A 27,962-nucleotide genomic window follows, 5' to 3' on the forward strand; every position below is an offset into this window, starting at 1 on the left:
ATGTGTCAGGCAGCATCAGGTATTTAGGAAACCTCGTTTGGACAAAGTTCCACCTGTTGATAGGACCCGAAACCTCTTTTTTATCGTTTTATCGCCTTGTTTTCCTCATGATTTCCTCCTTAAGATCACGGGGTGAGAAGCACCTCTTTGATTTCTGGCTCACTGCAGCGCGTCTGACCTTTGGGGTCACCGAGTGGAAAGAAGTGGATGTGTCACCGCTACGCTTCTCTCCTTGTTAGAATAATATTTCGACGCTGCTTTTAGGATGCTAACACTAATCAAAACAGGACATCCTGAGGAGGGCCCTATTCACCGTGCCGCTTCATGTTTTTGTGTTTGTGGAGGAGCGACAATCCCAGGAAGCTTGCGAGAAGGGTTCATCAAAGCTCTGAGTGGGGGGCCCCGGCTGCAGGATCGCTGGAATGCGGTGTGGAAAGGAATCTCTACTGTCCTATTGTTCCCTTGTTTCCTCGGTCTCATCACACGCCGGCACGTCCAGTTCACTTACAGGTAAGAAGCGCTAATCAGCCCGGCATTCCTTTCTCCAACTATTTTTTTTTTTCCTTCTACTGTGACCTTGGTTGACCGATAACACGTGTACACACGCATACAGTGCATGGCTGGAACAGATATGAAGTTACTGTTATTACACTGTAATAATAATTATTGGAATAACACACATACACATGGTAGCATAGTCAACTGTCATTTCAGGACAGGCATCAAACTCACTATCGCGTCCAATCAGGTACACGTGCCGCAGCCAAAAAACTTCATCAGGAAGAGCCGAGCTTTGATCAAATCTCCTCCCTTCATCTCTTCTGCCTCGTAAGGGTGAGAGGTCAACGCTTAATGAGCTTCGGGGAGTCAATTTGGCATGTCGGGTCCCGAGATGAAAGGTGTACTGTAATCACACCACACAAACACATGCATGTACCCACCCCGGTCAAAGTACTAATGTGTACAACTTTGATGCCCGATTTGGTCGTCATTTGATCAGAGCTGACTATCTCCCATTCCCGCCCTTCCCTCACCAAGTCACTTAGTCGCGACTAAGCTCGGGGATCTACGCGGGGAGATCCCCGAACATGCCGTTATCGCCACATTTGTGAAGCAATTGTTAGATAATTCCTGTTTATAGGAATGTGCGCTTTCCAGTGAATAATGAGGAAGGGGACCATTCTTTATGTCAAAGGGCATGACATACTTGGCAAGGTTTACGAGCAAGCGTGTGCCAATTTGTTAAACATACAAAATATAAATATTTAAGTGGCATAAGCAACACATAAAACCAAACGATGAGATTGGCCTTAACCAAGGATTAGGATGAATAGATAGAATAGAAATCCTTTGTAACATTTTTCTGGGCAAATATACTGAAGACATTAAACTGAAATAGTTCAGTTGCTTCGGTCCGGTCGCTCCAAATGCGCATAACAAAAACCTTTCCTGACACGGAGCAAATCTGTTTAACATGTAAGGGCATTTAGATCAACAATACTATCTGCCCCAATGGCTGGACAGGACAAATAATAATAATAATAATTTTTAAAAAATGGAACAGTTCAATATCCAAGAAGACTGTTCAAGATCACAAGATCTTCAACATATTAAAATATCAAGTCCTTGCGCAACATTGCAGCAGTATATCACCCATCATTTTGTATTTATGGAACCTCAGTTTTTGATATGAATCTGTTCCAAAAGGTCAGACAAAACCAAAGCATATAAAAAAATAATTTTTTCTTATAAGAAATAACATAAATCCAATATAATCAATTCCAGACACCCAAAATTATTAACAAAAAACAAATTTTTATCGAAAATAATTAGTGTTTTACATGCAGAAAAGACATATGAAATGGCTAAATGAACATTTAACATCACCTTTACCGTTAGTGATGACTCTTGTTAGTGAACACGGTGATGCAATACAATACCGTTTCATTCTACTTTGTTACAAACTTAACTTTAAAAATTAGCGCTGTATACTTGCTACCTTGAACATTATAGTAAACTAAACAGCAGCACACTGGCCCAGTTCATTTCTCTAATGTGTTTCTTTTAAACCGTTCCCTCTGCAACCGGTGTTAACTAATGAATCTTTACATTACAATCCTATTGTAACAAACGCTATTTTTATACTTCTCCAAGTTTTTTCTTAAATCCAATAGTCTTTCTCATCTTATTCATCAGAACAGGGTGCATAGTGCTTAAAATGACGAATAAAGGACAAAGATACTGAGTTGTTCATCATTATGTGTGCATTCTATGAAGAAATAAACCACACATAATAAAAAATTATTAAAGGATTCCCTAGCCGGAATCTGTCTATTGTGTCCTAAATCTAAAAGAACCACTATGCACTATTCAAAAAGATTGAGTCACCAACGCACGGGTGCTTTTTTTGGGCACTCGATTTCTCGGAATGATACACAGGCAAACAGACTCGTTTGTTCCACCGTAAGATAACGATACATGTTATTTTTCATCAAAACACAAATCCTACAAACAAAAACTGAACTGTTTATTAAAAAAAAGTGTGTGCATTTTCTACAGTGTATTTTTTGTCATAGGGTGACAGCAAACTATCTGCTCAATATGCAATCACACATGTTGTTCCTATCCAATTATGAATCGTATGCAAATTAGATTAATCACATTTTTTATCAGATTGATTGATCGATTTCTTCCATTGCCGTGTGTTAGAAAAGAAAACTAAACCCCTTGTATTGGATTGTAAATATACTACATGAATATGTATATTAAGTTATACACAGTATATGATTAAAATTTGGGGACAAATGTTAACAGAGTTTGCAGGGCTTGATCAATAATAGAACTGAATAGTTTTTTTATGCGATTATATTTCAATAACATAAAAAAAATAATGTTACCATAAATCCACTACATTCTATGAAGAAATAAACCACACATAATAAAGATGATTAAAAGATTCCCTAGCCGGAATCTGTCTATTGTGTCCTAACTCTAAAAGAACCACTATGCACTATTCACAGAGATTGAGTCACCAACGCACGGGTGCTTTTTTTGGGAACTCGATTTCTCGGAATGATACACGGGCAAACAGACTCGTTTGTTCCACCGTAAGATAACGATACATGTTATTTTTCATCAAAACACAAATCCTACAAACAGTGCAAAAACTGAACTGTTTATGAAAAAAAAAATAATTTCCATGTGTGTGCATTTTCTACAGTATTTTTTTGTCATAGGGTGGCAGCAAACCATCTGCTCAATATACTTGCATTAAAACAAAAGTTCAGAACAATCATAAGCAAATAAGATTAATCTGATTAATCTGATTTTTTGATCAGATTAATTGATCTGATTTCTTCCATTGCCGATTCTTAAAGAAAACTAAACCCCTTGTATTGGATTGTAAATATACATGAATATGTACATTAAGTTATACACAGTATATGATTAAAATTTGGGGAAAAATGTTAACAGAGTTTGCAGGGCTTGATCAATAATAGAACTGAATATTTTTTTTATGCCATTATATTTCAATAACATAAAAAAATGATGTTACCATAAATCCACTACAAAGTCACCTACGTCTTTATACTTCCTTTTAATGAACAATGTGTCCCAACTTTAAAGAAAATTAAGGATGTGGGGCGGGGACCACTTTGATACATAATATCCACGGGGGCCTTTGAACGCCCCGTGTTAAAGTAATTAACAGTAGCTGATGTGCGACGTGAAAAACTGTCGAATGCTGTTCATACCTGGATTTATGTTTTGAAATGAATCCGTCTATTTAATTAGGTGACAGACTTTTATTTTAACGAGCAAAGAAGCGGTAACGCGCCTCATTAATGGACTGGACGAGACTGCAAACTCAGCAGTCTGGTGATATTATATATAACTCCTCAAACAGATGTCCAAATCAGCAAAAATGTCATTTCTCTTAAAGAATGGCAGTTTGGAGGCAATGTAAACTTAACTTTAACTAGCCTTTGTTTACCGCATGCATGCGACTCACCGCTTATTGCACATATGTTAAAAGAACATGCATCAGCTGTGACACTTCTGCTGATAACGACTGCAGACTGCAGACAGATTGAACGTTTTTCTATGGACTACCTATCTGTAACGTCCTGACCTTTTAGCAGGGACAAGAAAGCAGAATCGCCTTATTTATTTATTTTTTATTTTTTTAGAAGGGGTAAGGCTCCTTCATTGTTCTAAGCTGGTACAATTTCCCAGTGGTAAACACACAGCGGTTCCCAGGCATGACATGTTGCTGCACACACCCCTCCCACCATCTATCGTTTGGTGTTCCCACACTGCCTTGTCTGGGTTGTTGAGCCACACCGCCGACTAAACAACAATGAAAACACAACGCGTTCAACATACGCTACTGCTGTATTTCTCATACAAGCGCACATGAATGGACAACTATATAACGATATGATAACTTATAACTTATGTACTGCCTTCTAACAGGACAACTATGTGTAAACACATCCCTAAACTCTTCCATGTTTCTGGGAGAGACTAACATCAGGATAATATTTCATCTCCAAGAAGGAATGAGGAAAGAAAATCCAGAAGAGAGACAGATGTGGTTTGATAAATGAGTGGGCCCAAGTCACAGCAGCATACACACACATTAGGATGTTCATAAATCCCCGATACTTTGTAGGCAACCAGGCTATATTGCTGTGCCCATGCTATAGCTTGAATCTACATATATAATACAATTGAGTGCATCCCATAATCAGTTCAAAGTTCCACATGTCCAAAAGGAGTAGAAAGAAGCAAAGCTTATTAAATCCTACCCCTCCATCTGGTACTTTTACAATCAGTAACTGTTACATTTGTTCACTTCCTGCTTTCTATAATACAATTTTTTTTTTACATAATGCACCTCGTACCGAAGTAGGAGGTGATATGAGCATCCAATGACATAATGGGTACCATAGTAAGTAACTGTTACATTTGTTCACTTCCTGCTTTCTATAATACAGTTTTTTTTTTAATTTTGAATTTTGAAGTAGGAGGTGATATGAGCATCCAATGACATAATGGGTACCATAGTACATGTCAATATAGTGATATATATAGCACATCATGACTGGTTCAAGACTCTTCATCCTTGTATTTAGCAAACATCAACTGCTTGTATTGTTTCTATAATACAATTAATGTCTGCTAAAAGCTCAGGAAAAACAACTTGAAATTTCAAACCACAATCATTGAAATGCGTAAATGTCAAAAACAAGCAAAGACTTTGAGACAAAATCAAGGATATTCCTCTGCTGCTATACATGTCAGCGGACATGAAGCCAAAACAATGCTAGTGACCTTTGTTTTCTTTGTTTTTCAACTGGTTTAGACTGAAATTATGCGGACCAGAACAACGATGGGTTCCTTATGATAAAGACCCATGAAGCGGTCAAAAACTGTTGTCTTTGCAGAGTTCTTGTAGGCATCTCTAATGATGCCGCTGTACCACTATAGCATCTATTTCAGGGGGTTAGCGCGCAGGCCGGGTTCGATTCCCTGCTCAGGCATCTATGTGGAGTTTGCATGTTATCCCCGTACTCTGGCTTCCTCCCACATTCCAAAAACATGCTAGGTTAATTGGCGACTCCAAATTGTCCATAGGTATGAATGTGAGTGTGAATGGTTGTTTGTCTATATGTGCCCTGTGACTGGCTGGCGACGAGTCCACGGTTGTACCCCGCCTCTCGCCTGAAGACAGCTGGGATAGGCTCCAGCACCCCCACGACCCTTGTGAGGATAAGTGGCAGAAAATGTATGAATGAATGAATATTTCTAGTTAGACTCCAGAAAACTGGATCATGACTTTCTAAATACTGTATTTTTTTTTTTTTTAGCATTATTAAAGCCCTGTAGAAATGAAATAACACCCCTATAATAATTTTACACTCCAACCATTCTTTGTGGCTAAGCGGCAGAAAACGAATCAAAGAATATTTAAGACAGATAGGCCTTTTTTGCATGGAAAAAGTTTTCGATATTTGAGTTCAGCTCATGAAAAATGTTGTTTACATTTTTTTTTTTTTTTAGTGTAATTGACTCACTTATTTTGACTTATTTGCACACAAAGTTAACAAAGTCATAATCTGCCCCAGTAATTGTTGACCTGGTCCATTAGTGGAGGAGTTACAGAACAATAAGCATTTGGAGCTTTGGCACCAATCAGACCCCCCCCCCCCCCCCCCACACACTCTCTCTCTCTCTCACACACACACACACACACGGAGAGAGAGAGAGAGAGTGTGTGTGAAGAGCTCCAGTTCCAGTACAACGAGGCCTGTTAAATGGGTTCTCCATTTCACTTCCATGGCGCAGCCCCCCCCCCCCCCCCCTTACCTTTTAAACGGTCCCATCTATGAAGCATTTTAATGAGCAAGACGCACAGCCAATTGCGCAATGCGAGGAGGACGACGCACTTACGGGAGAGAGGTGCAGACAGCCCTCCAAAAATGACCACCGTTTAACTTGTAATAAAACTCACGCATGCGCTCTTCGGTGCGGGTTGCATTTAATGCAAATAATTCGCTTGTAATTATTTATAATTATTTTTGCACGCAGTGTATTACTTAGAATATGCTTTCTTCTACTCCCACAATACACCGCGAGGCCTGCAAATCTCGGCTATATTTAATTGCGCGTTTTTTGTGGTCCGCCACATTCCATGTGGACGCGCAGTCATCAGTCAGCCTCCATCAATCTCTCCTACGTTTTACCGCCACCTCCGTTAAACACACAAGCATGCGTGGACATTTGAAACACACACTGAACACATTTACCAGCAGAGACGTTATTATGAGGGGTGTGGGAATTTAAATATTCACTGTTGACGCTGCGCAGACCCGGCAAGGGGGCCACTGCGGGCCCGCTCCTCTGGGGACGCACAAGGTTCTCCTATTGTGACTCCACAGAATGGATTTTTTTTTTTTAAATCCCTAAAATATTCATAGTTTTAAATGTACGTGACAGTTGCAGGGAAATTATGGACTGTTTTTTGCAATAATTCAAAATAAAATACAAATACATTAGGTTGTGTATTTATTAAAGTGCCATAGGAATATATTACATGATAGAAATAACAATTTCTTATATTTTTCCCGGTATTTACCCCCAAATTACACGACTATAAATAAAACAAATATATAAATACTGTATTGTATTGCATTTTAAAGTGGATTATAAAACACCAGTCAATACAAAGTCATTATTTATTGAAGCTAGTCAATAAATAAATAGCAATATCAATCGAAGTAATTGATTGAATGGCAAAAACGCAGCAAATTACTACAAATAATTTAGTAAAATGAAGTATTCTAATTTATTCCTTGTACATTTTGTAAAAACAGCCATAAATAAATAATAGTAATAAACTTAATCTGTTATAAAAGTTGTGCGTTGTGCATTTGCGTTTAATAATCCACTTTTTTTTTTTAATTTGGCCACAAAAATAACATCAAAAAGGAGTACAAATCTTCATTCCTTGTTTATTTTTCTACTTCTACGTTGCTGTGGAGTGACTGGCAGCCCACAGCAGCACTGTAGTGTCCACTCATGTGGACGAGATGTTTCACCTCCACCGTGGGTTCCGCTAGAGCGCCCACTACATGCAACGTGCGCGTCAAGGACTTTGCACAAAGTTCCTCCATCGCTTCCAAGCGTAACTTTTTTTCACCAGTGACAGCGTTCGCGTCGAGTATTTTCGGACATTAGTCACAACTTTTCCACACTTAAATCGACTTGAGAATGGAATTGAAAGTGAAGTTATTGATAACACAGCGATCGGATGCCGCGTAAGAGAAGAAAAAGGGATGTTGCACCTACTTGTGGCCAGTTTCCGTGCCCTGCCTTTGGACCTCATGGTGCCCGTCTCTCGGCGTGGATTTGTTTGGATTTTTTTCTTGGATCCCTTTTTCTTCTTTTTTTTTTTGTTTTTTTTTCTCTCCCCTTCTCCTCTATCCCTTTTCTCTGGGTTTCTCAATCCCAAGCGCGCTATCTCTCCTGCATTGTCAGTCCGGGACACCTTCGCACATGCGCAGAAGCCACGAAGGTTCTGCCGGCTGCACATGTCAGACAAGTTGGGAGCTATTGATCACTTTGATTGATCGCCTCAAGTCCTCAACGTGCACATTTGGATGCTTTTGTCACTTTTACATTTGCATGTTGTAAGAATTTATTTTACTTTATTAATTACCATGTTTTTTTTCATGATTCACTTTGTTTAAGTTGTATTAAATTGTATTTTTTATTAAAAAACTCTCCTCCTGAAGGGGGCTGACCCTTTCAAAAGTCACATTAATCACTCCTGCATGTTTTTTTTTTATATTTTGGCACATTTAATTAAGAAATCAAGTTTTTCATTGTTAATATTGTTGTATAACTATTCAAAAGTCACATTAATGACTCCCGTATGCTGTGGTTAATTTATTTTTGCACATTTAATAGTGAATAATCAAATTACTCAAATTATTATCATTACAAAATGAAGACATTATTTATAACATTCTTTAGTTATTACTGAAAACTGTTCTGCTCACATTAACATTTATTTATATATATTTATTATTGTAAAATATATATCCTTGTATCCTTTAATTAATAAGAATGCTGCAAGTGAACACATGATTAGTAACTGGCGTGACAAGAAATAAATTCTGCTTCTTCCTTCTCCTTTTCAGTGGACTAAATAAACCCTTACACATTTATGATATTGTAACGTGAGAATCCAGATGCGTTTAGATCTTTACGTAATTTACAGTTTTTGATGAATTAAATGAAATAACGGAACATATTTCATTTATTTGTTTTAAAATAATGTGCAATAAAACAATACAGCAATGAATACCTTGTAATTAATTAACCCTTTAATTGGGTTAACCTCTTATTGGTTGGGTGGAGATAATGAAGCGTCACCATGACAATACAAAAGAGTGCTGACAAAGCCAATTCTTACTGCTTATTAATGTTAAATATTAATTCCTTGATGTTATTGTCTCTCTCGTGCTCGCCCTCTCACGTGCAAGCCAGCTCAAATTGCGTTCAAAGCACTAAGATAAAATTAGATTTTGGACATGAATGTTTGTAAATACTGTCTTAAAAAATAAAGTCCATTATAATTTTGTTTTCAAGTTAGACTTATCCATACCTGGGGTCGCCAGAGGCAGTCAACTATAATATAAATACATTTCTTAAATCTTATTTACAGATGGGGATTACGCCTGTTCTTATGTACGTGATTATAAAATGTAACGTAACATAGCAGATATTCCCTTCTTTTAACTACTTTTGAGGGGTTAAACTGTGGTAAAAAATATTTTTTTTCAAAAGTATTAGTCGCGCTTCTTTGAATTAAAACATATTTGACATGTTTCCCCTGAGAAGACACTAAATAAAAGTCCATCTATTTTCGATGTCGCGTATCCTCATAAGGGTCGTGGGGACTAAATTAGGTTCAATATCACCAAAAATACTTTTATAGTTTTGATGTACAACTCGATACGAAGCTGTTTCTTCGCGGTGCAGTTTGAATCTACTTTTAAAAAAGTACTTAAATCATTTCTCCTTGGAGGTGTTGAATAATTGCCTACAAATATTAAGACTACACTGCCCTCTAGTGGCTGACCGACTGTGGTGCTATCAGTTCTTATTACCAGCACATGTCAAAGTGATCCAAATTCATTCAAAAATTCATCATTTTTAAATGTATTTATTTTTTAATAAGTCAATTGCAGCAGCATTACATGTAATCTCAATAAAACAGTTTCCAAATATGTATCTTATGAGGGATAATAATGACCTTTCAACAACCTCTAATGAAGACAGTATTGGTGGAGGATTCTGTGGAGATAATTTGCAGACTTGATAGTGGCTACAAATATCCTGACACACACACACACACACACACACACACACACACACAAACACATTTTTATAAAGTCATCCCCGTCCACTCAGCTGATGCTCCCCTTGCATCAGCTCTGTGAACGGAGACGTCAAGACAAGAAATCAATGTGACAGTCGATCAGGTTTATTTACCTCCACTTTCCTGTAACAGCACAAAGCAAGATCATGGTTAAATTCCCGGTTGCGGGGGGGCAGTTAATGGAACCTCCCAATGGATCAAGATGCTTCCCGCACAGGTCCTGCTTTCCGTGTCGTCGGTAACAGATAAATCGCATCTACTATTATAACGAATGACTAAATATCACTCAGAGATGTCATAATTGCAACGCACCTTTTTGAAGGAGACAATGATGCTCACTAGCTAGGATACATGTGATGTAGTTAACAAGGACAGAGGTCAGAAACAGTGTCTGGTGTTTGACCTTTTAGGGTTAGCTGTTCCCAAGAGACTAGTACAGGTTATGAATTCCAGTGTTCAAATATATTTCCATCCTGTTTTGTCTCCTCCTTCCGCTCAATCCCTGATCCTTTTATTGTATCGCTTTTTTCCCTAAAAAAACAAACACGTGATTTTTGCATTTCAGGTGTTAAAATCATAAATAGAATAAATTGTGTACAAGACTTACGTAGTTGTGGCGGCAAGACCAGTCTGGGTGCTGCTGGGCATGAAGTCGCCGCTCTTCTTCAGCTTGTTCGTAATATTTGGCCTTCTCCTTTTCAGGTAGCAAATGCCACTATGGACGTAAACATAGCTAGGATTAGCTTACTCTGTGGGCCTGCTTGGATCTGAGTAGTATCTATTCTAAAATTAAGTATAAAAATGGCAAAATGAAGTAAGGAATATGTAGTAATTGCCACGTTGCAATTGTCACTAGCTATCAGTAATGTTACAGTGATGAGGAAAATGGAAGTTCTGTTCAGGAACAGAGAATAAAAAAGAAATATTGAGTTTTTTTCCGTTTAATTTCCGTCTTGTGTGTCTATTTCCCATAAGTTTGTCAGCTATATCGAGCAATACAAGTTTAAAAGTGACTATAGGGTTGTTATGTCATGTGGAGGACTCTAATAATGTTAACAACTAAAATATAAATTATAATTAAAATATTTGATTTATAAACAAGGAATTCTACTTGGTGAAATCGACTTATCACGGCTATATATCGAGCAATACAAGTTTAAAAGTGACTATAGGGTTGTTATGTCATGTGTAGGACTCTAATAATGTTAACAACTAAAATATAAATTATAATTAAAATATTTGATTTATAAACGAGTAATTTTACTTGGTGAAATTGAATTATCACGGCTATATATCGAGCAATACAAGTTTAAAAGTGACTATAGGGTTGTTATGTCATGTGGAGGACTCTAATAATGTTAACAACTAAAATATAAATTATAATTAAAATATTTGATTTATAAACAAGGAATTCTACTTGGTGAAATCGACTTATCACGGCTATATATTGAGCAATACAAGTTTAAAAGTGACTATAGGGGTGTTATGTCATGTGTAGGACTCTAATTATGTTAAAAACTAAAATATAAATTATAACTAAAATATTTGATCAATAAACAAGTAATTCTACTTGATGAAATCGACTTATCACGGCCATATATTGAGCAATACAAGTTTAAAAGTGACTATAGGGTTGTTATGTCATGTGTAGGACTCTAATAATGTTAACAACTAAAATATAAATTATAATTAAAATATTTGATTTATAAACGAGTAATTTTACTTGGTGAAATTGAATTATCACGGCTATATATTGAGCAATACAAGTTTAAAAGTGACTATAGGGTTGTTATGTCATGTGTAGGACTCTAATAATGTTAACAACTAAAATATAAATTATAATTAAAATATTTGATTTATAAACAAGGAATTCTACTTGGTGAAATTGACTTATCACGGCTATATACTGAGCAATACAAGTTTAAAAGTGACTGTAGGGTTGTTATGTCATGTGGAGGACTCTAATAATGTTAACAACTAAAATATAAATTATAATTAAAATATTTGATTTATAAACAAGGAATTCCACTTGATGAAATCGACTTATCACGGCCATATATTGAGCGATACAAGTTTAAAAGTGACTATAGGGTTGTTATGTCATGTGTAGGACTCTAATAATGTTAACAACTAAAATATAAATTATAATTAAAATATTTGATTTATAAACGAGTAATTTTACTTGGTGAAATTGAATTATCACGGCTATATATTGAGCAATACAAGTTTAAAAGTGACTATAGGGGTGTTATGTCATGTGGAGGACTCTAATAATGTTAACAACTAAAATATAAATTATACTTCAAATATTTGATTTATAAACGAGTAATTTTACTTGATGAAATCGACTTATCACGGCCATATATTGAGCAATACAAGTTTAAAAGTGACTATAGGGTTGTTATGTCATGTGTAGGACTCTAATAATGTTAACAACTAAAATATAAATTATACTTCAAATATTTGATTTATAAACAAGAAATTCTACTTGATGAAATCGACTTATCACGGCCATATATTGAGCAATACAAGTTTAAAAGTGACTATAGGGTTGTTAGGTCATGTGTAGGACTCTAATAATGTTAACTACTAAAATATAAATTATACTTCAAATATTTGATTTATAAACAAGGAATTCTACTTGGTGAAATTGACTTATCACGGCTATATATCGAGCAATACAAGTTTAAAAGTGACTATAGGGTTGTTATGTCATGTGGAGGACTCTAATAATGTTAACAACTAAAATATAAATTATACTTCAAATATTTGATTTATAAACAAGGAATTCTACTTGGTGAAATCGACTTATCACGGCTATATATTGAGCAATACAAGTTTAAAAGTGACTATAGGGGTGTTATGTCATGTGTAGGACTCTAATTATGTTAAAAACTAAAATATAAATTATAACTAAAATATTTGATCAATAAACAAGTAATTCTACTTGATGAAATCGACTTATCACGGCCATATATTGAGCAATACAAGTTTAAAAGTGACTATAGGGGTGTTATGTCATGTGGAGGACTCTAATAATGTTAACAACTAAAATATAAATTATAATTAAAATATTTGATTTATAAACGAGTAATTCTACTTGGTGAAATTGACTTATCACGGCTATATATTGAGCAATACAAGTTTAAAAGTGACTATAGGGTTGTTAGGTCATGTGGAGGACTCTAATAATGTTAACTAAAATATAAATTCTAACTAAAATAATAGATTTATTAACAAGGAATTCTAATTGGTGAAATGGACTTATTCCGGCCATATCTGGAACCAATTCAACGTGAGATTACTAAACAACCCAATGGGTGAGATGACAAATACTGCAAAGTAAATTACCAGTGCAGTATATGCTGCAGGTCGCAAGCAAATATTTGACCAAAGTCTATTATAGCAACTGAAGCAATAAAGCAATAAATAGTATAGTACAATAATAAATAGGATTAAGCGAAGAATAAACCACAAAACCAAACAAAATATAAAAGTAATATAACTAACTTAACAAAGTGCCTTCCAAGTAAGCTGAATACAAACTATAGAAATATTTAAAACTGTGGAAAAAAAACAATTAAATCGAAAAAATGTGTAAAATCTTCCAACAGATTTCAACAGCTACATTACTATTGCATGAGAAAAATGTCATGTTAATAAAAATTTCAGATTCCACTAGTTATTGAAAATATAAACAGTGGTCAGAGCATTTGTGATCCAACAACCAATCCCAAATCCGCAATTTTTTGTCTTGCAGCGGTTCTCAATCAGGCAACCGACCCGTTCTCCAAGTCTAGACTTTAGCCAACCGCTGCCCCCTTGAATTAGTTTTGACCCAACCCGTGCAAACAGACTTACCATCTTTCCTAAGGTCTCATTTATGACAGCAATATTGGTTGAGGAGGACCTGTCCTTGACAGCTTGCCGATGCTCCTTGGAGAACAACATGAACGCGTTTAAAGGCTTCTTGACATAAGTTTGCTCTGTGTAATGCTCATCTACTTTTTTTGTTTTCTTCCTGAAATGCAAACCATGCAATCCATTAATTATCATACACACCTAAGCATTTTTTTTTTTTTTTTACTGAGGTGTCTGAAATGAGACGAAAGATGATCTTACTTCATTTTAGGGATGTTGGCTGGAAGAGGAGGAGTAATGTTTGACGGAGCTGTAACTTTGTACAACAGCTCTCCATTCCTTAAAAAAAAAAAAAAAAAAGAAAACAGATTGATAAAGATAACACAAAGTGTATGTGGGAAGTTTCCTGAATATTTCAAATGTTTGTTTTGTAAGTGTGCATTACATACAGCAATCCAACAGGACGCATATTCATGCCATTAGGCAGCATCACCTCTGGTACAAAGTTAGTCTGGAGGTGTGACACACAGCATAACGCATATTTGTAGTAATAATACAGGATATAGGTAACTGACAATGTTTTCAGGAGACTTTTAAAAAATAATGGAAAACTTTTAACACTATAGGCCTGATCTACTTAAGGTTTGGATGTCTAAAAACACATCAACGTCATAGCGCCCATAGCTGATCTACTAACAGGATGTGACAAAAATTGGTCCTTCATGAATAGGCTGAATATTCATTCATTCCGAGAGAGCCAATCACAGGGCACATATAGACAAACAACCATTCACACTCACATTCATACCTATGGACAATTTGGTGTCGCTAATTAACCTAGCATGTTTTTGGAATGTGGGAGGAAAAACCGGAGTACCCGGAGAAAACCCACGCATGCACGGGAAGAACATGCAAACTCCACACAGAGATGGCCGGGGGTGGAATTGAACTCCGTGCAAGCCCTCAGCTGAATTTATGCAAGATATCACTGCGCAAAAAATATTGTGAGGAAGAGATGCAAATAATTTAGCACTCACAATATAATTAATCAAACTTGACCGTGTGGAGTTTGCATTGTTTTTTTTCAAGACGTCTCTTTGCTCTCATGGAATGGATTCATTGGATTTAATTATTATTTTTCTTGGGAAAAAATTATTTGGTTAAAGTCCGTTTTTGTTAGAGTCAAACCTTCTGGGACAAGTTAAGCAAAAAAAAAAAAAAAGATGTCATAGTTCACGTCTTTGTAAGGAGCTAGGAGACCCGGGTTCGATTCCCCGCTGGGGTATCTCTGTGTGTTACTTATTATTTTTCTTGGGAAAAAATTATTTGGTTAAAGTCCGTTTTTGTTAGAGTCAGACCTTCTGGGACAAGTTAAGCAAAAAAAAAAAAAAAAAAAAGATGTCATAGTTCACGTCTTTGTAAGGAGCTAGGAGACCCGGGTTCGATTCCCCGCTGGGGTATCTCTGTGTGTTACTTATTATTTTTCTTGGGAAAAAATTATTTGGTTAAAGTCCGTTTTTGTTAGAGTCAGACCTTCTGGGACAAGTTAAGCAAAAAAAAAAAAAAAAAAGATGTCATAGTTCACGTCTTTGTAAGGAGCTAGGAGACCCGGGTTCGATTCCCCGCTGGGGTATCTCTGTGTGGAGTTCTCCCCGTGCATGTGTGGGTTTTCTCCGGGTACTCCGGTTTCCTTCCACATTCCAAAAACATGCTAGGTTAATTAGCGACTCCAAATTGTTCCATAGGTATGAATGTGAGTGTGAATGGTTGTTTGTCTATATGTGCCCTGTGATTGGCCGGCCACCAGTCCGAAGACAGCTTGGATAGGCTCCAGCACCCCTCGCAAACCTAAGCGGATAAGCGGTAGAAAATGAACAAGGCCTTCGTGCTAACCACTTGACCACCGTGCAACCTCAAAAAAGACATAATAACGATAATAAATGAAATACACATACAAATATTTCCACTACATGTACATGAAATGACAAAATACACTAATATAACATTCTGATGTTTGAATGTCTCTGCTGGGAGTTCACCAGTACGTTTATTTGCATCCTCCACCAAGATCGTAAGATCCTCTACCAAAATCTCCATGGTAGAGTTGGTAGCATAATTTTATTATGGGTAATTTTATTATGGGTAATTTAATATGGGTAGTCCACACCACTTTTGCATTGCTAAAACTAAAGCAATCATGGCAGAACACTCGCCCACTAATAACAGGCACGTTTTTTTTAGTTTGTGCAATTAGTAGCTCCCATCTTAGTAGATCAGGCCCTGCCTTATATCAATTAACTATTTTAATTAAGCTGTTATTCAAAACTTTGCATTAGCACGCTCCAAAACGATGGTGACCATTGGTACATAATAACAATACTGGGATTTAATGACCCTGAAACTTGTTTTCTGCAAGCAGTGATTGACACATGGCTTACCTGGCCGTGGACATGAGCAAGCGTTTCAATGCTCGGGGGAAGCGGCTGCAGATTCTGATGACTCATGGGTACAAAGTGCATGCTGGGAGCAGCCATCACCGGATTTGGTTGCATGTAACTGTTTTGGATGGGAACAAAGCCCCTCTGCTGGCTGCCCATTGCCTGATGGTTGCTGTTGTACCTTGGCCCGGCAGGTCGTGATGGTTGAGCGGGATTGTGAGGAAGACATTTTGATGTAAAACCTGGCATTTCCATAGCCCCTGCGAAAATATATGACAACCTCTCGTTATTTACCATATTTTAATTATTGTGTGGAAATATGGGCTAATAACTATAAAAGAAATCTTCACTTGCTAAATGTACTGCAAAAAAGGTCAGTAATGATAATTCATAATGCCGCCTACAGAGAACATACTAACTCCTTATTTCAGAAAATCACAAATACTTCAACTTGCTGATATAGTTCATCTTCAAACAGCTAAAATAATGCATAAGGCTAAAAACAACCAATTAACTAAAAATGTCATCCAATACTTCTCTACAAGAGAGGAGAAATATGATCTCAGGGAAGAAGTACATTTGAAACACTTCTATGCTAGGACTACGTTATGCTAGCCATAGCATTTCAGTATGTGGAATCAAACTATGGAATGGATTGAGTAAGGAAATCAAACAATGCACAACGATGAGCCAATTCAAGAAACAATACAAGCAGTTGATGTTTGCTAAATACAAGGATGAAGAGTCTTGAACCAGTCATGATGTGCTATATATATCACTATATTGACACTTACTATGGTACCCATTATGGCATTGGATGCTCATATCACCGAGTACTTTGGTACGGGACAAAAAAAAAATAAAATAAAAAAATGTTTAAAAACACCCAAAAAATTAATAAAAATTAATTAAAAAAATTAATAAATAAAATAAATTAGCTAAATCCAAGGATGAAGAGTCTTGAACCAGTCATGATGTGCTATATATATCACTATATTGACACTTACTATGGTACCCATTATGGCATTGGATGCTCATATCACCACCTACTTCGGTGTGTGACAAAAAAATTTAAAAAATTAAAAATATATATTTTTAAACTAAATAAAAATTAATAAAAATTAATAAAAATTAATAAAAATTAATAAAAATTAATAAAATTAATAAAAATTAATAAAAATTAATAAAAATTAATAAAAATAAAAAAATCATAAATTAGTAAATTAAATAAATGTGCTAAATACAAGGATGAAGAGTCTTGAACCAGTCATGATGTGCTATATATATCACTATATTGACACTTACTATGGTACCCATTATGGCATTGGATGCTCATATCACCTTGTACTTCGGTACGAGCTAATTAAAAAAAAAAACAAAACTTAAAACTGTATTATGGAAAGCAGGAAGTGAACAAATGTAACAGTTACTGATTGTAAAAGTACCAGATGGAGGGGTAGGATTTAATAAGCTTTGCTTCTTCCTACTCCTTTTGGACATGTGGAACTGTGAACTGATTATGGGATGCACTCAATTGTAATCTGATGCATGTTCAAATGAAATAAAACCATTACCATTACCATTACCATATATGGGCCCAAAATGCTCTATTTTGGTGGATTTATGGAAAATTATGTGTGAACCTTGTGACAAAGCTCATTTTCACTTTGTGCAGGATGTTCCTTTGATGACCCATAATGATGTTTTCATGCCATACGGGTCCTGACAAATACAGACTTTCATTTTTTAATCAAATTCCAACACAGTGATAAGAGTATTTAGATGGGCTCGGACATGTTTAGACACCATTTTAGTCCACAGGACAGAAATATTTGCAACTCCTTTGTTTTCTTTCTTCCTTTATTGTATCTTTTAAAACGAAGATCCTTTTGATGTCTTTCATGATCTTTGTGAAACCTGACTTGCTTAACTTCAATTGGTTCCCGAGTACGGCGGGAAAATTTGGTGTGAGGGCAATGAGTGCGGCGAATAGCAGCTAACAATACGCCTGAATTATATGCTACACTGACGGAATTTTGTCCGCCCTTCTGACACCGTTATTGATTTACAATTCTCTCGGCGGGGGTTGTGCGATTAAAGTATAATTCTGCACTAAAACACCCGGAAATTTGTCGTTGTTCTTATTTGCCAACTTTTTCACTCAACATGCTCCGCTTTGTTTCTTCTGGTGGAAATAATATACCAAGAACATTTTTTCAAATTTTTTTTCTAATATTTTCACTTGAAAATGGAAGAATCTAACATCTTTCCCAACAACACTCATACATCATGGGTTACAGCATACAGATGTTTGAAGTTGCGAGCATAATTCAGGGTAAAATTCAGGGTAAAAAAAATTATATAATATTCACAAAAGCACTGTAATAATATGTAATACTACATATCTTTTATCAGTCTCATGATTGTTCCATTTATCAGGTTTAATATGAGTTTCCCGTTTTTTTGGGCCACCTATGATCACTATGAAGTCTCCATTTAAGTCTCCAACCAGTATCCACATACCAGTGATACCATACAGATGAGTGACAGGCATGTCAGAGGACCAGTAAGGGAACTGTAACGGACCCATGTTACAGTTGTAACATTGAAACTATATTGTCTTTGCATATCTTGAAATACTATATTTAATAATTTTGAGAACCAATGAGCTCAAATTTAAAACAAATTGTTGTAAATCAACTTAAGGATCTACAGGACTACAATGGAGTAGAAGTTGTGTTCAGGGCCTTCAGGTGGTTTATTTATTATTTTTTTTTTTTCATATATATACCTTTTGTTGTGTTTTTTTATCGCTTCACTGTAGGTTTTATGCTTTCTTTGTAGCACTTTTGAGATTTCCGTATTGTAAAGTGCAATATAAATAAAATGTATAATTATTATTATGTATCCAGGCCCAGAATTTAGTGCTATGCCCCTGGTCACATGTGGTATTTCCTTAGTAGACTGTATCTGTATATCATTGAAAACAACTATTGTTCCATATTCGCCATAAGAAATATAATGATAATTCCGCCATATTACTCGTTGGTTTGGAAATCCAATGCACTTTCAGTACTTTTACCGATCGCAAAAACTGACATTTTTATTGTATACATTGCAAATGTGTTGAAAGTACTTACTGTGCTCGTTTCCAGTGGTAGGTTTGTTATTTTAATTGTGAATGTCGGGTGAGTTTGCCTTTTTTGTCTCCAAATCCATATGGGAGGAAAGTTAATTTTGATGCTGAGACTTGTCTCTGGGAGCCCCTTCTCACTCACATCAACACTGCCGTCAAAGACTTCAAAGCAGTGATGGTCTTTCGTGTGTGGTTTTAGTGTACTTTGACACATCATGCGCATGATGATAAATTTCTTTAAATGATTATGATGTGATAATCCAATCCCTTTCAATTTTATTTTTTTTAAAAATTGCGGTCGTAAAGGGTGGCTGCACCTGGGAAGATGGGAGTGGTTATTTAAAATGGCATCTCAAATGGCGTCACCGTCTCCGTCATCAATGCCTGGCTCGGAAAGCTTTCTTGACGCCGCCTCTGTTCTGTTTTTTTTTTTTTATGTTGTGTTGGTACTTTTGATCTGAAATACTTCAGACTATATTGGAAATAAAACATCACAGTCATGCATTTTTTTACTTTTGTCATATTTATCATTCAGGGTATACAATATAAAAATATTTTTGTCTGCCAAGTCACTTGTAAGACAATCCAGACCATGATGTAGTTCCGTATTTTTCACGTTCTAACAGTTGGATAGCCTTTGAAGTACTGAAAGCATTGACAGCGTTAACGACTTTGGGAATCAAGTTAGTTAGTCAAAAAATATCCAGAATTTATTTATTCTTGGTAAAACACAAACACGTGACATCAAAAGTGACTGTACACTTCTACCTGTCACTCAAATCTGTAATATGCGCTAATGGTATATAGCTTTAAAGAGGTATTTATCCGAGGTTTTATTATAACAAATTAGTATTGAATTGTATAGTGAATCGGTTGGTACAGCCCATTTTGACAGTAGGAATAAAGATGACAATGAATGATATGAGGCATGCTTTGATTTCGTTTTTTTTTTTAAATGAATTGGTGTCTATTTTTAAACTGTTTCATAATAATAACCTCCTTATGATAAGAGGTTTGACTCTCTCAGCTGTAACAATTCAACATATTAAAATAACGCTGTGTATTAACTGAATAAAAATGAACAAAAAGGGCTACAAGTATTCAAAGCCTTTTTTTTTGGTAATTATTTGATAATCTTTGAGGTGTTTGAATTCAATTGATTGGACATGCTTTGGAAAGGCAAACACTATGACACCAGGTCAGAGCTAAACACAGCCCCCAGAACCAAGCCCTGCGCTATGGACACCGTCCTTGATGACCCAGGCCCCAACCTAAAACCCTGTCTTTATAAATCAAATACTATTTATAGGTTTAGATTGGATTAGATCTTATAAGCAGGCTTTTTACTTGCTATGTAAACACATTTTTTATTAGTATTATTATTATTGTGGGGCTGCGGTTAGCATGCAGGCCTCACAGCTAGGAGACCCGAGTTCAATTCCACTCTCGGTCATCTCTGTGTGGAGTTTGCATGTTCTCTCCAGCACCCTCAGCGACCCTCGTGAGGATAAGTAGTAGAAAATGAATGAATGAGTTCTCCTCCTATTTTGTGTGGAAGTGGTAACTTTTTGGCTTCTTATTTTGTCTTTCCCCACCTTCGGCCATCTCTGTGTGGAGTTTGCATGTTCTCCTCGTGCATGCGTGGGTTTTCTCCGGGTACTCCGGTTTCCTCCCACATTCCAAAAACATGCTAGGTTAATTAGTAACTCCAAATTGTCCATAGGTATGAATGTGAGTGTGAATGGTTGTTTGTCTATATGTGCCCTGTGATTGGCTGGGGACCAGTCCAGGGTGTACCCTGCCTCTTGCCCGAAGACAGCTGGGATAGGCTCCAGCACTCGTGAGGATAAGCGGTAGAAAATGAATGAATGAGTTCTCCTCCTATTTTGTGTGGAAGTGGTAACTTTTTGGCTTCTTATTTTGTCTTTCCCCACCTTCGGCCATCTCTGTGTGGAGTTTGCATGTTCTCCTCGTGCATGCGTGGGTTTTCTCCGGGTACTCCGGTTTCCTCCCACATTCCAAAAACATGCTAGGTTAATTAGCGACTCCAAATTGTCCAGTATGCTGTGTATTTGACTTTAGGATTATTTGCAGTATTTGTAAGTATGTGTTGTTGCGTTTTTGTAGTTTCACCTCTGTTCCGTCATGTCCTTCATCCCCTTCTCCTCCAATCAGCTCTCTCCATCCACAAGCGTCCTGACTAGGTGTGCTTTGTCTTGATAGTAGTCTGCATAGTTTAGTTCCTCCAAGTTCTGTCAGATCCAGTTTGTTCCTCATGCTGCTTGTGTCACCTGCATTTTTTTTCCTGGTTGTGTCTACACCTGAGCCTGACTTTCCACTGTTTGGGTCCACCCTGCTCATTCCAGAGCTATTGTGAAACTGGGATAGCGTCAAACAGTATAAAACCACAAGTATTATGATCAAGAATTCAAGTCTTTCTCATTTCTTGTCAACATTTACTTGAGAAAAGAACAAAATTAATTACTGAACAACACAGGAAATATAAAAACTCTAAAAAAATTGCTTCAGTTTTCAATTGTTTTTGATTTCGTCTTACATTTCGGAACAAATGAAAAATAAAAAAAACACTACTGTATTGATTGCCAGCAAAAAACAATGAAAATACAAAATATTTTCAAAGAACAAAAAGTTCAAAACAACAACAAAAAATTTCCATCCTATAATATGTCAAAAGAAACACTGATATGAGCAACATTAGTAACTACCAATGCCCTGACGTGTTTTTTTTTTTTAATTATGTGCATGTGATTGAGTTATGCAATTAACAAAGCTGTCTGTGGCGTTCCTTCAATGGGGGCAAAGTAACACAGAAAACATGTACAACATTGTAGACTTATGGAGTATTAATCAATAAATGGAAACCCGCATCTACCCACTCATACCTGCAGAGATGCCAGATCTGGATCTTCATTATAAACAACCTCTGCAGCATACCTGGTACCCATCGCTGTGGTTTCACCTTGTATCCACTTCTTGTAGCAGCTTCAACCAACGCAATGGGAAAAATATTGCCTCTGTATTTTGCAGTTTTGTTGAAAAAAACAAAAAAAAACTCTCCTTTGACCAATAAAGGGCTGGACTTGTGTTGGATCAAGAGTCTTCTTTGCAAGGTGTGTCGTGATTCTTGTATTTGTAGAATATTTTGGAGTTCTGCTCAAAAAAAAACGTGCTTCATTTCGAGTATTATGACTTTAGGTGAGAGGTTTGGACCGTGAATCCATGATTTAAAGTACAAACACAATAGATGACATCATCACGTAGGTAATTGTGATGAATCGTAATGTATGTCATCATGTAAAGTGAATTAAAATAAAAAACATCATCAAAAAGGTGATGTCCCAAAGCACCCCGAAACACACATGAAAGACCAACACTGCTTTTATATCTTTGAGCACATAGCTGTGTCAGCGTGTGTTTAAATTAAGAGAGTAGTGTTTATAGTGTGATGAATACAGAGTCCGTGCATCACAACTTGAGGCGCTACACATCATATGAATTCACAAAACAAGAAAAGCGAGCTCAACCGTCAGAGAAAAGTTTTAGTCAGATACCAAAGCAACATTGGGAACAGAAAGTAAGTAGTTGTAGTAAACAAGCAACATTTTATAATATATAACTCATGCATTTCTGTTTGATGGACCTCCATGAACCTCCCTAAAAGTCGTGTCGAGGTTTTGGAGTATTGTAAAAAAAAACTCAACTCAAACTCATGAGGTCTGCTCTCTTCTTTTCCTCGATTGAGTCCCAATAATCTAAAATTAAAACTTATTTAGCGTTCCACTAAATGTGACTAAAAAGCACAAAATACACAAATAGACTTGCATAACTGCACACAGATAGTACTTCAGTTATGACTTCACACAGGAAAACTACTACACATTGAAAACTACTTTTTTTAATGATCAAAACTTAACAGTACTGAAAAAAACGGACCGATTTAAACTATTCGGGCCATTTGACATTGGGTATATGCTCCCATAAGGGTAAAAGGATGTCATAATACATATAATTATTTTTTTATTATCCTACTGTGGTAAATTAGCACTGAAAAAAGCAACAATAGAAGGTACCATGACCAAAAATAGGCAAACATTTTTTATCGACTTTTTGTTTAAACGTAAACATTTTATTGAGAGTAAAAACGCAAATCTTTGTCAAAACAGGTCTGGGAATGCCGGATTTATCGTTCCTTGCAGATAATTTTGACAATGTAGTCCCGTGGGACACTTTTTAAAGATGTAAAGAAACCAAACCATTTTTTCAGTTCATTCATATTCTACCACTTTTCTTCGCGATAAGGTCATATCACCTCAAAGACAAAAAAAAATAATCATAATAACTTAAACTATATTAGGAAAGCAGGAAGTGAACAAATGTAACAGTTACTGATTGTAAAAGTACCAAATGGAGGGGTAGGATTTAATAAGCTTTGCTTCTTCCTACTCCTTTTGGACATGTGGAACTGTGAACTGATTATGGGATGCACTCAATTGTAATCTGATGCATGTTCAAATGAAATAAAACCATTACTGGGGTCGCCGAGGTGCTGGAGCCTACCCCAGCTGTCTGTGGGCGAACAACCATTCACACTCACATTCATACCTATGGACAATTTGGAGTCGCCTATTAACCTAGCATGTTTTTGGAATGTGGGAGGAAACCAGAAAACCACTTCCACACAAAATAGGAGGAGAACTCATTCATTCATTTGTTTTCTGCTGCTTATCCTCACGAGGGTCGCAGGGGTGCTGGAGCCTATCCCAGCTATCTTCGGGCGAGAGGCGGGGTACACCCTGGACTGGTGGCCAGCCAATCACAGGGCACATATAGACAAACAACCATTCACACATTCATACCTATGGACAATTTGGAGTCGCTAATTAACCTAGCATGTTTTTGGAATTTGGGAGGAAACCGGAGCACCCGGAAAAAAACATGCACGGGGAGAACATGCAAATTCCACACAGAGATGCCCGAGGGTGGAATTATTTTTTTCAGTTATCTGAGCTAATTTTTAACGTCCTCCTCATATCGGCCCCATAATTATCAGTCCAATCATCACCGTCCACCCCTATTTCTAGGTTCATAAAAGAAGCGATGCTATCTTTTATTTTCACAGAGCTATGGACATTTCAGGTTTCACGTCAAAATGCCTACCTCAGAATTCCGCTCAACCAGTCGGGCCAAGGTACAACACCACCAACCCCCAGCCAGTCACCAACCAGAACAGGGCTTTTAATGGGTTTGTTCCCATACAAAACTGTTACATGCAATCAAGTTCGATGATGGCTACTCCCAGCATGCACTTCATACCGATGAGTCATCACAACCTGCAACCACGTGGCCAACAGAACACGGAGATACTTCCTCAAATCTACGACCAGGTACGTTGACAGTATATTGGGTTCCATTGACCATAACATAGAAATAATGCATTGCTGTGTTAAATGCATAAATGTGTCCACTGCCCGTCTCTGTCTCCAGACAAATTTCGTACCAGAGGTGATGCTGCCTAACGGTATGAACATGCGTCCTGTTGGATTATTGTGAGTAATGCAAGAAGATGATGCTTTAGATGAGCTGAAATATCGGCTTATATTGGCTATTTTATAATGAATATGTCCACTATTTAGGAACGGAGAGTTGTTGTACAAAGTTACAGCTCCCAACTATACTGCTCCTCTTCCACCCACCATACCCAGGATTAAGTAAGATCCCTTTTTTATATTTTACTGGCTGGGAAATATGATTGACAGGATTTGTCTCTTAAAGGATTATGTAACTTTGCTTGTGCTATTTTTAACATCATGCACGTTGTTGTCACCTTTTCTTCAAATTTTAGGAAGAAAAACAGAAAAGTGGATCAAACATATGTCAAGAAACCACCAAATGCATTTATGCTGTTCATGAAGGAACATCGGCAAGCTGTGAAGCACCATTCGCACTTACGGAATAGCGCAGATATCAACAAGATCCTTGGAAGAATGGTAAGGATGTGTACTCACACTCACACTTTAGTGTTGTACTGGAAGTTTGCCTTGAAAAAGTACACTCATTTTCTGTTTATTATAGTCAATATACTGTAATAAGGGCGGCACGGCGGTCGAGTGGTTAGCGCGCAGACCTCACAGCTAGGAGACCAGGGTTCAATTCCACCCTTGGCCATCTCCGTGTGGAGTTTGCATGTTCTCCCCGGGTACTCCGGTTTCCTCCCACATTCCAAAAACATGCTAGGTTAATTAGCGACTCCAAATTGTCCATAGGTATGAATGTGAGTGTGAATGGTTGTTTGTCTATATGTGCCCTGTGATTGGCTGGCGACCAGTCCAGAGTGTACCCCGCCTCTCGTTCGAAGACAGCTGAGATAGGCTCCAGCACCCTTGCGGCCCTTGTGAGGATGAGCAGTAGAAAATGAATGAATGAATGAATGAGTTCTCCTCCTATTTTGTGTGGAAGTGGTAACTTTTTGGCTTCTTATTTTGTCTTTCCCCACCCTCGGCCATCTCTGTGTGGAGTTTGCATGTTGTCCTCGTGCATGCGTGGGTTTTCTCTGGGTACTCCAGTTTCCTCCCACATTCCAAAAACATGCTAGGTTAATTAGCAACTCCAAATTGTCCATAGGTATGAATGTGAGTGTGAATGGTTGTTTGTCTATATGTGCCCTGTGATTGGCTGGCCACCAGTCCAGGGTGTACCCCGCCTCTCGCCTGAAGACAGCTGGGATAGGCTCCAGCACCCCTGTGACCCTCGTGAGGATAAGGAGTAGAAAATGAATGAATGAATGACTTCTCCTCCTATTTTGTGTGGAAGTGGTAACTTTTTGGCTTATTTTGTCTTTCCCCACCCTCGGCCATCTCTGTGTGGAGTTTGCATGTTCTCCCCGTGCATGCGTGGGTTTTCTCTGGGTACTCCAGTTTCCTCCCACATTCACAAAACATGCTAGGTTAATTAGCAACTCCAAATTGTCCATAGGTATGAATGTGAGTGTGAATGGTTGTTTGTCTATATGTGCCCTGTGATTGGCTGGCCACCAGTCCAGGGTGTACCCCGCCTCTCGCCTGAAGACAGCTGGGATAGGCTCCAGCACCCCTGCGACCCTCGTGAGGATAAGTAGAAAATGAATGAATGAATGACTTCTCCTCCTATTTTGTGTGGAAGTGGTAACTTTTTGGCTTCTTATTTTGTCTTTCCCCACCCTCGGCCATCTCTGTGTGGAGTTTGCATGTTCTCCCTGTGCAACGTCCATTCCCCCAGATCAACCAATCACTAGTCAGACCTCAGCCACGAGGACCCATTCAGGTTCTCACAGAAAGTCCGACTTTTAAAAAACTCTTTACAAAGTTGCGTATTTTCATTCATTCATTTTCTACCCCTTTTCGTCACGAGGGTCGCGGGGGTGCTGGAGCTTATCCCAGCTGTCTTCAGGCGAGAGGCGGGGTACACCCTGGACTGGTGGCCAGCCAATCACAGGGCACATATAGACAAACAACCATTCACACTCACATTCATACCTATGGACAATTTGGAGTCGCTAATTAACCTAGCATGTTTTTGAAGACAGCTGGGATAGGCTCCAGCACCCCTGCGACCCTCGTGAGGATAAGGAGTAGAAAATGAATGAATGAATGACTTCTCCTCCTATTTTGTGTGGAAGTGGTAACTTTTTGGTAACCTAGCATGTTTTTGGAAGAGAAAACCCACGCATGCACGGGGAGAACATGCAAACCGAGGGTGGGATTGAACCCTGGTCTCGTAGCTGTGAGGTCTGCGCGCTAACCACTCGACCGCCGTGCCGCCCTAAATGTGTTAAATGTGTTATTTTTACATGTTACTTCCACGTCTGGTGCTAACAAAAACAATGCATTTCTCCATACATAGTGGCATTTGCTAGCGAAGGAGGAGAAGGCCAAGTACTATGAACTCGCTGACAAAGTGAAGCGAATGCACTCGCAGCAACACCCCGACTGGTCTTGGAGGCACAATTACGTAAGACTGACTCTTATATATATGCAAATGAGCTAGCCACAGTGTAATATTGTTTTTGTTTGTAGGGCAAAAAAGAGGACTATAAACACATGCGGGACACAGACGTTAACAGTTTGCAAGGTAAGGACAATGTCATGAAACCAGACACATTTTCACCACTTGAGAATGTAATCAACTATATTTACTATGTATAGCTGCACTGGTGCCTGAACTGGAGGAGGAAAGCGTGCAGGCCGAGAGCGAGTCGGACGACGACCCTGACGTCTTGTCTCTGAGTTCAACAACAGTACAACTCTCCCTGGAACAACACATTTCCCAAATATACCTGAAAAAGGCACCCGGCCTCAACGTGAGGACTGACTCCCCTGCACCAAGATCACCCAGGCAATCGTCACAGTCCCGTCCGGATTGTTGACTTCTTTTTTTTTTTTGGGACTTCTGTTGTGCTCATTCTGTCCTGAGCCAACCTTGTCAAATTTGAGACAATTTTTTTAAAGCCAAAAATGTATCACACAAATACACACAAGCCTCTGTTTGAACACATGAATATGATTGAATTCATAACAAT

The 27,962-nt window shown here is 37.6% G+C and overlaps 3 protein-coding genes across 7 annotated transcripts in view; 1 reads left to right on the plus strand and 2 right to left on the minus strand.

Annotated features, from left to right (window-relative positions):
• Positions 1–8,107, minus strand: part of mecom (MDS1 and EVI1 complex locus) — a 180,821-nt gene extending 172,714 nt beyond the window's left edge. For all 5 annotated transcript variants that reach the window (XM_058079545.2, XM_058079544.2, XM_058079543.2 and 2 more), the window contains exon 1: positions 7,855–8,107. In XM_058079545.2, the coding sequence (XP_057935528.2) occupies positions 7,855–8,098 (244 nt within the window). In that variant the 5' untranslated portion in view covers positions 8,099–8,107. The remainder of the gene's footprint in view (positions 1–7,854) is intronic.
• LOC131134361 (uncharacterized) lies at positions 1–27,809 on the plus strand. Its single transcript, XM_078793035.1, has 10 exons — positions 1–19; positions 169–234; positions 348–510; positions 24,528–24,792; positions 24,893–24,954; positions 25,042–25,116; positions 25,251–25,395; positions 27,287–27,394; positions 27,460–27,514; positions 27,589–27,809. Exons 1-10 carry the CDS (start codon positions 1–3, stop codon positions 27,807–27,809), a joined length of 1,179 nt encoding a protein of 392 aa, XP_078649161.1.
• LOC131134362 (transcription factor 7-like 1) lies at positions 10,437–19,566 on the minus strand. The gene is made up of 7 exons (XM_058079548.2): positions 19,392–19,566; positions 16,252–16,511; positions 14,263–14,324; positions 14,075–14,152; positions 13,814–13,973; positions 10,560–10,667; positions 10,437–10,483 (listed from the first exon to the last, which is right to left on the minus strand). Exons 2-7 carry the CDS (start codon positions 16,504–16,506, stop codon positions 10,448–10,450), a joined length of 699 nt encoding a protein of 232 aa, XP_057935531.1. The 5' UTR covers positions 16,507–16,511; positions 19,392–19,566; the 3' UTR covers positions 10,437–10,447.
• Positions 27,810–27,962: the final 153 nt, after the last annotated feature.

Source organism: Doryrhamphus excisus, linkage group LG8 (assembly GCF_037039965.1).
Source record: "Doryrhamphus excisus strain RoL-2023G ecotype Guam linkage group LG8, RoL_Dexc_Guam_v1.1, whole genome shotgun sequence".
Classification (NCBI taxonomy): Eukaryota; Metazoa; Chordata; class Actinopteri; order Syngnathiformes; family Syngnathidae; genus Doryrhamphus; species Doryrhamphus excisus.